This window comes from Artibeus jamaicensis, unplaced genomic scaffold (assembly GCF_021234435.1).
Source record: "Artibeus jamaicensis isolate MK-2021 breed Jamaican fruit bat unplaced genomic scaffold, CSHL_Jam_final scaffold_1689, whole genome shotgun sequence".
Classification (NCBI taxonomy): Eukaryota; Metazoa; Chordata; class Mammalia; order Chiroptera; family Phyllostomidae; genus Artibeus; species Artibeus jamaicensis.
In genome coordinates this window covers 129,388-141,300 of record NW_026522029.1, presented here as the reverse complement: position 1 = coordinate 141,300, position 11,913 = coordinate 129,388, and the positions used below count along the sequence as shown (strand labels likewise).

Sequence of the window (11,913 nt, the reverse complement as noted above, 5' to 3'; positions counted from 1 at the left end):
GGGTCTTGGGAAACTCTGATTTACACAACCAGTCAGTCAGAAGTACAGGAAACAACCTGAACTTGCACCTGGCATCTGAAGTCTGAGGAAGAGGTCACCGGAACCTCCAGTCAGTAGCCAATCAAATAGGGGATGGACTGAAGATATTTTGTAGGTTTGTAAATATTTTTGCCAATCTGAGGGCATTTTGCTTTGGTTTGCTTTTTTTTCTGCATTAGTAAGAGCTGGAAAGCACAGGTGACTGGAATATTAAGGTTTGAGCACAACAAATTTGTATTTTGCCAAGAGTCAACATCAGTTACACTTATTTCAGTGTTTTAGTACTTTATTTTCCTCAGTTTGAAAACTGGGGCCTTTGCTTCTTTTTAAGCTTACTGGACCTTCCTCAAAGGCTACCGACCCAGAATCCAAATTCTGTTTGCTTGTTCTTTCAGCATCCTATCCGTGAGTCTATCTAATCTTGGCAAATTTTAGAATAATTATTTCCTAAAATCTTCTCACTTTGGGCGGTTTTTCTTCTCTCTTCAGGCTTGCAATAGTGGGGTTCAGTCTGTGCCTAAACAGTAAATTTCCCAGAATTACTCATTCCTGGGACTTGCAGTCTGGGCAGCTGTAGGGGGGCACCCAGGAGGCAGCCCTCCTTAGACTGAGAAACACAGTGAGGATTATGGATCAGGAGGGTTAGGATGGCGCTGGCCTCCCACCACCTTCCATTCTAAACCGTGAGGGGCACGAGAAGAGATTGCTGAGAGTGATCACATTTTCTGGGTTTTGACCACTTACTTCTGGGACACGGTTCAGGTGAGCCGGGAGGCTCCGATTTCCTTCCCAATGTCTCTATTTTCATTGTGCAGCTGGACAACGGACTCTAAGATCTCCCTGTAGAGGTTAGGAGTGCATCCTGTTCCAGGAAATACAGCTTGTTTAGGCCAGTTACGCACATTTGCTTAAGAGAATGATTTCTGCCATTCTCCTTCCCTTCTGTCTCAGTGCAGAAGAAAACCAAGGAAACCTAAAGGTTGGGACTTCAGTGAAATGGGGATGAAGCTTAATTCTCATGTGGCCTTTAAGAAATGCAGAGCATCCATATGTGTTCTTGCACCGAGTGGCCCAGCACCAGACGGTAGAACGCTGGCCTTTGTGTGAGTTCAGTCTAAGAGGAGCATGTGGAGAGAACTGCCCTGCCTCTGGGGACGTGAGGCTGGGGGATGAGGGTGGCAGCAACGGAGACCCTCACTCTGCTGAATGAGGAGCCCGTGACCTGCGTCCTACCGAATGACAGTCACACAAGGAGAGGAGCAGCAGGGAATGCGCAGCAGTGAGTGGTTTGGAGGCCAGACGTCTGTGATGGAGGAATAGGTCATCCTCGGGCCAATCTCTGAGCCTATTTCCTCAACAATGAAGTAGGAAGAGAAGTACCTGCCCTGTCTCCCTAGCAGGGCCACTTGTAAAGGCATCAGTGAGGTACAGCAAAGGGCCTGAAACCCGTGATGCCTGCACAGGTGACATGCCCTCGGAGCGAAGCCTGCAGACCTGGGCCTCCTGTGCTGCCTCCTTTGTCTGCAATGCTGAGATGATGCTCCAGCTTGTCTCCGAGGCAGCCGTTGATGAAAAGGATTTCCTCCAGGTGCTGGTGCAGGTTCTGGATCTCACCTTCTGCAGCCACCCCACCAGGACATGGAATGAGGCAGAAGATGGAGAATCCTTGTCAGTAATGGGGTGGCCAGGGGCCTCTCGGCAAGACCTCTGCCTTTTGCCATTCTTCTGCCTCTTCCATATGACTTTCCATTTGCATAGGAAAGGTCTTCCTCTCTACTAATTACCTCACCCACCTGCACTGTGCCTGATCATCTTTAGCAGGTGACAAAGACCGCCCTCTGTGTCTTAGGGTAAAATGGGAAACAGGAATGAGGGTGCCTTTGTAAGGGTCTGTCTGAATAGTAATGGCACATATTTATACCCACTGCCAGCAGAAAGACAGACCCTACCTACCGTGGCTTATAACACTGTAAAAACGGAGATAGCAGTGAGTGAGTTGAGACAGTCTCTCCCTCTGTCACCCAGAAGAGCACATAAGATGTAGAATTCTTTAACAATCCAACCTTTCATCCCCAAAGGAAAGTCAAACAGTCACATAAGGACAGGAGACAAAGGTGGAGGTTTTGAGGTGTACACACACCAGTGAGGCTGCGACCCCAAGGGGTTCTTACACTCTCGGAGGGGCTTCGCTGGGGGAGGGAAGGGAGAAAGGGGCACGCTAATGGCATTGCTGCTATATTCAGATTTTCCTCCACTAGATATGCTGCTTATAGGTTTAGATTAGATTACAGCAGTGATTAAGCTCACAAACGTTCAAAAACAAAAACAAAAACAAAAGAAAACCTGTGGTGCTGCACCAAGGGTGGGAATGCTCGCTTCGGGCGCCCTACCTGATGTTCTGGTAGTAGGATGGAATCTTATGGGAGCTGAGCCACCTGAGGGAGATGGGGACTGGAACGTGAGCTCAGGAACGATGAGAATTACACCTCCAAAAATGTGGGCAAGGCTGCCAATATCCTTAGCTAAAAAAAGCTCAAGGGACACTGCTCAGGGTCTGTAATTAGTAAGGACATTTCAGGAAAGCTAAGATGCTTCATCCTAAAGAAGGAGGCCTATTAGATCCTGTGCACGGCCGAAGCGTTGGCAGGGAGTTTGCCACCACCCCTTCGCTCTCTCCTCTCCTGCCTGGAGTCCGTCAGCCTGCATGTGCCAGCGAGGGCCAGCATGACTGAGGTGACGTGTGGACCAGGAACAGTGCAAACTACCTGACCTCCAGGGACCTGAACTTGACACTTGGCCTCAGAGCTCTGTTCAACCTCATCACCGTTTTCAAAGTTAATCTTCAGGGCCCACCTGCAGAGGTGGTCTCACTCAGCCTAGACAGAGGTGGTGTAAGCACACAGAAGCTACTGGAGCTTAATTCTCCAGTCTTCTAGTTGTTGGAGTTTTATTCTCTTTATAATGGAGGTACTCACTGGCTACAGCCACAGCCGAGCTGGCTTTCTGCCCATCACACAGGAAGGCATCGCTGCTGGGAGGCTGGGGCGAGTCGTGGCTGCTGGAATGAGTCAAATACCGCTCATCTAGCGAGTCCTCCAGGACCTCATTCACTTCTTCCTTCTGCAGCTCCCTGCTGCGCCTGGTTGGGGGCAGAGGGTAGGCAAGTGAGGAGATTAAACTGAGGCAGCCTGGAATCAAAGCTTCACAGCTGGTCCTGGTCTGAGACTCATAAAAGAGGTACCAGAAACCAAAGGGACCATCCAATCAGAGAGAAAGCCCGACAGTCCAGTTTTGACTGTGGTTAGTGTGCCTAGAACCGGGGAAGAGAGAGCAGCAGGTGCTCAGTGTCCCTACCTCATGACATTGAATGAGGCAGAGACTTGGCCACTCCCCTGAAACACACATAGGACACCAGGACACACAGAGACCATACATTGGCTCTAACATGCTGCAGACAAATTTAATATAGGAAGTGGTCCGTTTAACACTGGACCCTGAGAATATCATTTCCTAGGGCTCTCCCAGCATTTAGACCTTTCTCTCCAAATACTTGATATGGGTTGAATTTTATCTTTCAGAAGAACTTTCTGGCTATGAAACATCGGCCAACGTAACCTCAGAGAGGCATCTCACGTTGGTTTTGAAACACACAGGTTTTCGGAGTACAGAAACCAGGGATCACTGGCTGGTTTGCTTTTAGGTCAGACTGCTTTTAGCTAACTAAACTTGAGGAATTATTAGGAAATGCTAATCAATACAAAAACTGCAAAAAGAACAGACAACTTTATTTAATCATTGTATGATAAATTCACAAAATGGACAATCGGCAGTTTCTGTTTGTCTATTTTTTCTGGACCTAGGACCTTGGCCTTTTGGTCTCTTGTTTCTAGAATCTTCTCTCAATTTCGCCACCCCATCATCAGCCCTTTCATCATTCAGAGTTACCTGGGTGCCACGGCCTTCTGTCCATCTTCATCCTTGTCCTTCTGATTTTCTATGAACCACAAATAGAGAGTCAGAAACTGAGCAGACCCCACCTCACACACCACAAATGTGAAGGCCTGTGTGATCAGAGACATAGTATTGAACCTGTTTGTCAGAATCGTCTGGGAGCCTTATTCTAGGAGGGCCCGGTGTGTGTCTTCAGCGAAGTAGGTTGGCGGCTTCCTGGGTGTGGCAAATCATCACCTTGACGTCTGCAACTGAGTCAAGGCAAAGGGTTTTAAATGTCTTTTGTTCCCCGGCCGCCCACAGGGTGCTCGCCCAGCTGCCCTCTGCAGGGCTCTGGCTGTGACCCTCTGCACCGCGGGGCAGGTGCTAGACCAGGTTGTGTGTCCCCACCACTGTCACACAGAACCCGCTGCCGTGTCTGAGCCGCAGAAACTTCAGAAGAAACCACCTCTTTCTAACCAAATGACAGGACAAGAGGACCTCTGCATCCTGGAGAGTGAATGGCAAGAGAACCTTCACCCCTTTTTCGTTTGTTTTTTTCCTCTTCTCTCCTGACCCCACTCAGAGACCAGCACGGCCACAGAAGTGTGTTGTCCAGCTGAGCAGGGACTTGAACCACAGGAGAGAATCCAGCTCTCTGGTCAAAGGAGCCAGGAAAAGAGGGACCTGTTGTCTGAAAAGTGCAAAGAGTGTCCCCCTTTTTTTTATCTCAACTCTCTTGCCTTCTTGCTCTTAAAGTAGCCCTAGTCATGCGGAACTGCAGCGGAGCGTGAGAGGACAAATCTCAGAGAAAGGCCCGTCTTTCTGAAGGGAGGAGCTTAGTTAGAAAAGGGACCCTTGGGCACCGGGCCAGACTGGGAGAGGCTGGAAAGCTGTCCGTGAGCTAACAACAGTCCCGGCCTCATCCACAAACCGAATGTGTGTGAAGCAGACCCAAGGACTCAAGGCCGAGGATTCGAGAACTGAATCACCACATGAACCGCCTAGTTGAGACGAGACCAGAGGGACAAACTTGCTGGATTGTCCTGAACGACACCTCAAAGGCATGAATACTGACCTGACATTGTCACTCAGCCCACAGAGGGTGGACAGAAATCAACTGGCTGCCTCTTGAGCCTCAAGGGGTTGACTGACAGCTAACACATAATTTCCAGAGGATTTTAACAGGGCCAGGGGCCTACAACATAATATTCAAAATGTCCAGAATACCATCTAAAAGTACTTCAAATATTAACACAATCATCTCAACAGATGAATACAAATCATTTGACAAAATTCAACACCTATGCAAAATAAAACTCTCAGCAAATAAGGAATAAAAAGGAACTTCTTCAAATAAACCGGAAATGGTGTAACCATGTTAGAAAACAGTTTGGCAGTTGCTTATGAGTTAAGTATACACTTACCATGTGACCCTGCTCTCAGATGTACCCAAGTGAAATAAACACTTCCACACAAAACCTGTTTGTGAATCCTTATAGCTATTCATCCGGACTGCCCCGCCCTGGAGACCATCCAGATGTCTCTCGGGGGGAGAATGGGTAAACCAGAGGTGGTACGTGGCTCTGACGGAATAGTGCTCAGTGATAAACGGGATAAACCACGGACACACTCTGCAGATGGAGAATCTGGACCAGCGGAAGACAGATCCAGTGACTGCGAGGGGCTGGGGGCAGGGAAAGTGGGGGACTACGAACACAAGGGGACTTCCGGGGACATGGACCTGTTCTGTGGTACTGACACCACTGTATACGTTTTTCAAAACTCAGAACTGACATTACAGTGGGTCATTATATTACAGATCAATAATCCTTAAAAACCACAAATGACTGGCTGGCTGCTGCCTCCTGCTGTGATGAAGGAGGAGGCTGTGACGCTGTGACCTCCAGCCATGTGTCTTCCTCCACCTACTCAACCAACTGAGCCAGTCCTGACAGGTCAGAGTCCCCAGAATGTGAGGTGGAAAACCAGGTGTAGGTAAGCACCTGACAATCGGCTTTTCTCTTCATCAAAAAATTGAATAATTGTGAAATATAGGATAGCAAAACGGTGCATAGTTTAACAAGTGTTTGTAAAGTGAGCACCTGTGTGACCGGCACCCGGGTCAAGGGCCAGAGCATCACCGCCCCAGAGGAGGCCTGCGTGCGTCCTCCCAGCTACCCCCGCCCCCACCTCCCCGCTCATCCCAAGCTCCTGGGCTTCCTCCAGAGCACATCTCTGTCCTGACTGTCACATTTCCTTACTTTTTCATAACCTCACTACTTGGGGATATACCCCAGAACAATAGTTTGTGTTAGGCTTTTTTAAAAAAATGGTTGGTTGCCAGAGGGAAAGGGGGTGGGGGTAGAATAAAGGAAAAAGGGAGTCAAATACATGGTGGCGGAAGGAGATGTAACACACAATGCAATATACAGATGATGTAGTATAGAATCGTATACTTGAAAGTTATATACTTCCATGAACCAACGTCAACCAAACCAACTTAATAAACAAAGTTGTATCTAACATATTAGAACAGTCATACATTTTTTAAAAAGTGTAATCCGAATGCCTGAGATTAAGCTTTGGTTGCAGAGGCAGCCCCTTCAAAGGCACTGCCTCCCCTTGGCACACTGCCAGCCACACAACTGGATCAGGAGGCTCCGCGCCCACCCGGGTGTCTCCTCTGTGTTAGAGATCTCTGGTTGACTTGGATAACTGACCTTTGAGCGCTTGTCTTTTCCTTCCTGCACTTTAATTACCACTCTTATGTTTTAAATTCACCAGTATATAGAGTGAACCTGGGAAACCCTAGACAACCCACCTCAACCCCCATGAAAGTGGGACCCAAAGACCCCGGCTCTAGCTCTACCCGTGACCTTGCTCTGTGGCCTGTAAGGTGCTGGGTACCCTCCAGGACCTGTGAACAATAGACCTTGAGTTTGCTTTGTTTCCTTCCACTTTTCTCCAGTGCTCCTGAGGATGGTTGCCGAGGCGTACCCTGCGGTTATACAATGGTCAGAACCGCAAGGGCTGGTGCAGCCTGGGCATTGGCTCCTGGAGGAAAAATGTCTGTGGGGGCTTTCCTTGGGCCCACGTGATTGTCCCCAGGTATTTCCAGATGATAGCTTCACTATCCATAGGCTGAAACCAGCACAAAACATCCGGTTAAAAAGACGCTCTTAGAGTCTTGGAGGCATGGCGTCTTATATGAGGAAGGGTTCTGGGGAGGAGGTCAGGGTCTTTAGAGCCTGGAAACCAACTTACCGAGGCCAAGTTTGCTGGCGAGGCTCTCGGCCAGCTGGCTTCCTTGGGCCAGCTGCTCACAGAATCTTTGTGCCTGGTGGTAGGCTAGGTCAGTGGTCCCAAGGAGGCTCTCAAAAGACTTGGCTGTGGTCTTCGCGTGCCGGGTGAAAAGGTAGCAGACACCTTTCCCTTCCTGTATCTGCCACTTTAAGTGAGCCAGTTCTCTGGCCTGAGCCTGAATTAGGTACTCGTATCTCCTGAGGTGGGAAAGGAAAGTAGAATGGCAAAGTGAACGTAGCGGATTCATAGGCCATGGGAGTTGCAGCAGAGACACCTCTTACGGTGCCCCCAGGGATCCCCTGAGTTGAATTCTCACACATCGGATCTGTGGCAGAGGGAGTTAGGAAACACCAGTGGGTTTGTCTCCTTGCTGTTTATTAACTTGGCTTTAAAAAGGTGCCTCTTCTCTTCCTCACTTCGGCCACATGCATTTCCACGTGATGTTCATCAAACATTATTCGGAAAGAGAGGGGATTGGGGAGCCAGACACAGAATGCTGGGCAGGTGCATCCGGTGTTAATTGAAAGGACAGAAAGGCAAACCAATCGGAAGGGTCAGGAAGGATAGCACATCAGTAAGGAGGTGTTGAAGAGTAAGTAAAATTTGGGATTTCATTGTTTTCTTGTCATCGTACAAATAGTTCTCATGCATCCCAGTGTAGGACGTGAGCTCCGTGAGGCTGGAGACAGTGCCATTTATTACCCAGCCTACGGTCCCCACACAGAGAGTTCACACACAGGTAGGCATCCACTAATACTCAGAAGCATGTAACCCTACAGCTGGATTAGACCCCTACCCTTCTGATCCCTGAATCTCTTCCCTACTGTGCACTGGGTGGTCTACTGATTGCCTTTCACAAGAATACAGAACTGTATGCTGTACTGTTCCTATAAAGTGCCAGACCTAGGGACAAAGGGGGGCTCCAGACACACGACTCCTTCAAATATCTCTGCTTTAGTGAGTGTCACACATTTGAGATTCTCTGGGTTCATTTCAACTGGAGGTTAAAAGACATGTTGAGTGCCACACAGTCCACCCTGTATTTAAAACCCTCTCAGGATGGTCCATCCTGGTCCTCAGCAAATTAATGCACTTTCCAGATGACAGTTGCTCCGTTATCCATCTACCCAGCAGCCCTACCACTTAGTACTCCACACAGTATAATATTTAGGAAAAAAATCAAAATTGGGGAAGAAACGTTTTTATCACACAAGGGGACTTTGGAAAGCTTGGACAATATCTCTTATACTAGAAAATGCTGGCCCATTAATGACAACCACCACATCCATTAAAAAATAGGAGCAAGTATAACAATTAGAGCAAATATTTGTCAAGAGCTTCTTTATGTGTCAGAGATGGTTTTGACCACATCTCATCATGCATTTAATCTCCCTAACCCTCTGAGATAGTGCCGGTGGTGTTTTCATTTTACAGAGGAGGTAGCTGAGGCAACAGATGCAGAAAGTTAAGTAAACTTGCCCAAGGTCACACAGCCAGCAGCCACATTGCCAGCACTGCGACCCAAGCATGTTTCCATTTTATTCCTATATGATGTAAGGGTGAACCCCCAGACCTCACTAACCAGAACCCCGGTCCCACAGCCGCACCAGTTGTCTGTGTGCTGCTGTGCCTGCCGTGTGCACTTCTGCCCTTCTCCTTGCACAGACTTGCTCTTTATTTTACCAGCCCAGGCCGCCCCACTTCAAACAGTAATTCATGCACTGTGGCACTCAGGTACCTCCTTACCCAAGCCATGCAGCTGTTCCCATCTTCTCTGCCAGATCCCCCTCCTCCAATGGCGTGTCCTCCTTCAGCACGGATTCAGTGAGGTCCTCACACTCTTCACACTCTGAGAAAACAGAGACGCCTGCCACCTGCTGCTGTGCTCACTGCCCGGCAGGGAGGAGGCAGGGTCCATCCCAGGGACGCGACTAACGCCGTTGCCTGGCTCTACGCTGGGATTTCCGCATCTTATCCTTTAATCTTTCAACCACATGGTACTTCATTGGCTCTCATTTTAGAGATGAGGGGAGAAGCCCGGAGGCAGGTAAAATAACTTGCTTGAAACGATTCAACTGGAAAGAGGCAAAGTTGGAAACTACATCCCCCGAGGGCTGACTCCAAGTCTTGGGTCACTTTATCCCTGGCAGCCTCTTAAGCAAAACAGTAACGTGGGGTGAGAAGTAGGAATTTCAAAGACCCGAGTGACTGCAAAACTGATGATTTTCCAACAGTGAGCGTTTCAGTAGCCCCGCCCCCAATATTTCAAAGACACGTTTCTCAGGATACAACTGCATAAAAATATACGGGTATATGAAGGGAAAAACTCTGAGGGGTGTGTGTTCAAATGCTAACCAGTGCTGAGTTGGGCTAAAAGGAGCACTACAGCATGGCGTTTGCCACAGCATTGTTCTAGCAGATTGGCAAGAATTACCGGCATGTAATCGTCACCAGTGCTGTTCTTATTGCCCTTGCAGATGGGAGCACTGAGGCACCAAGACATCAGACAACCTGGATTTCAACCCAGGAAGTCTGGCCTCAGGGAACACACTCTTCCTCACTGTCCTGAACCGCATTACCTTCACTCTGAGATCTTGGGTGACATTTTTCCCCCTGTAGCTTCCAAACATGTGTCCTACAATTGTATTATGATTATAATGAATAACGTAAAAAGTTATACTTCAATACCCCAAAGTTCATCTTTCCACTTTTAATAAGTAGGCGCTCTTGTCCAAGTCAGTAGGTTGGACAGCAAATGTTATATCCCCCCCACTACTGATTTATTGAAAAACGTGTAGAAATTTGAGAGCAAAGTCAACTTAACGTTAGTAAGAACCCTCCTCTGAGATCCCTGTCCCTCCCGTGCCTTTGCCCCCATGTCCCCCACTGACCCGGCCCGCTACTGGGACCCGAGGTCTCCTCCACGGGGCCTCATTCTCATTTTGGACAGGTGTCTCAAAGCCCAGATCCTGGACTCACTTGCTGTGGGCAAAGTTCATGCTCAGGGAGAGAGAGGAAAGGTGTTGGAGTCTCTGATCTTCCCGGCATTGCTCTCAGTTCACCAGGGTGTGAGGAATGGCTTCTTTGAACTTATGGGGGAAAAGAATCTTGCCCTTGGCATCAGGACTTCCCCCTGTGTCTGCTGCTGATGTTCTTCTCTCCAAGTGTCTGTGGTTCAGTTGGGAACAAACAGCTTTAAGGTCCCTTAAGGCAGGTAGGTTGTAGGGTAAGTGGAGGCAGTCTGGTTTCCTTGCCCAGGTGTCTGAGTAACTAAGGGCCGCAGTGTTCCCAGCCCCTGGGAGGGGCCTAATAACCAGTGTTCTCCTAGCCTTGAGACTGAGTCTGATAAACTGTTCCCACAACATGAAGTGGGCTCACATGCACAGAAATGTTATGTCATGTAATGTTCCGGCAGTTTTCTGGCTTTGTTTTCCTCTAGTACTTAAACACGTAGGGACTCCCTGCTGGGGGCGATGATGGGAGACACATGGAAGGGGACTGGTGCCACGCTGGGGAGCAAGGGCCATGACATGAGACATGCAGACAGACACACAGCTTGCAGCATGCATGGCTCACCCACCCGTGAATAAAGTCATGCCAGACATTCCAATGGCTCCGTGAATATTATTTCATTTATGTAAATACCATGGACCTGCCCAGCCTTGGAGGGTCGCAACATACAGGTGTACTCTGCCCTCTCTCTCCCCTGGTGCAGTTAGCACAGTGCTTTGCAAATGCGTGCTCAGTAAATGTCTGACTCTTAGTTTAGTGCCTCAGTCCAGATGTTTGCCTTTATTCGTCCCTAAACTTTCACTGCAAACTTGACTCCTTTCCGCCTCAGCATTTCCATGCTCTGAAAATTGAAGGTGAAATACCCACTTCTATCTTTCTAGGAATATAGTCAGGATGAAATTTATTTTGATGAAGGAAGAAGAAGAAAGTGTGGCGAGTGTTTAGGTTCTTAGAGGGAAGAGGGACCATCATTTATCGCTTTGGTGACTGTGACTGCAGAGCCTTACTGTATTTCTGGAGCTGCTTGGCCGGGGAGTGAGCAGTAGCTTGGCATGTGAGGAATTTCACTGTGATGTCTCCGAAGTTCTGTTTGCTTGCTTCCAGCTGGGAGCTCAAGTGCTGGCCGGTTTTCAGGATGCTCATTTCTGTCCTTGGACCAGAGGAAGTGGGGAGAGATACTGCCGTGCTGAAGTTTGTAGCAGAAGAAATAGAGCCAGAATCTGGGGGGGGGGGGTACCAAACAGATAATAAATTAAAAACCAGCAAATGGATTATGGTGACACTTACAGTGCCTGGTAAATTGGGTGGGCTCTTTAGTCTGCACAGGATACCTCAACGAAGTCTCTGTAAGTGAAAAAATGGATTTGAGCAAGTCTAAAGAATGCAGATGTAATTCTCAACTCAGGTTTGAGCTCATCTTTATCAGTATTCGAAAACTCAGAGAATTTTTAACCACAAAAATAAGGCACAGTGTGCCAAAGCTCAGAGCCGAAGGCACTGCCTGTAGCTCAGGCTCCGATAAGAGAGCCAGAGAGAGGACCCTTCACGCCAGGTAATGTCTGGAGTCATGGTAACAGAACTGGAAGATGGACAGTGTCATAGAATCTTAGGAGCCCCTGTCTTCCC

At 48.5% G+C, this 11,913-nt stretch overlaps 1 protein-coding gene across 1 annotated transcript; it reads right to left on the bottom strand.

The window, feature by feature from the left end:
* Positions 1-797: 797 nt before the first annotated feature.
* Positions 798-11,442, bottom strand: LOC119035234 (neuroblastoma breakpoint family member 6-like protein). Its single transcript, XM_053655863.1, has 7 exons — positions 11,295-11,442; positions 9,022-9,124; positions 7,237-7,472; positions 3,985-4,033; positions 3,015-3,178; positions 1,534-1,656; positions 798-901 (listed from the first exon to the last, which is right to left on the bottom strand). Exons 1-7 carry the CDS (start codon positions 11,428-11,430, stop codon positions 798-800), a joined length of 915 nt encoding a protein of 304 aa, XP_053511838.1. The 5' UTR covers positions 11,431-11,442.
* Positions 11,443-11,913: the final 471 nt, after the last annotated feature.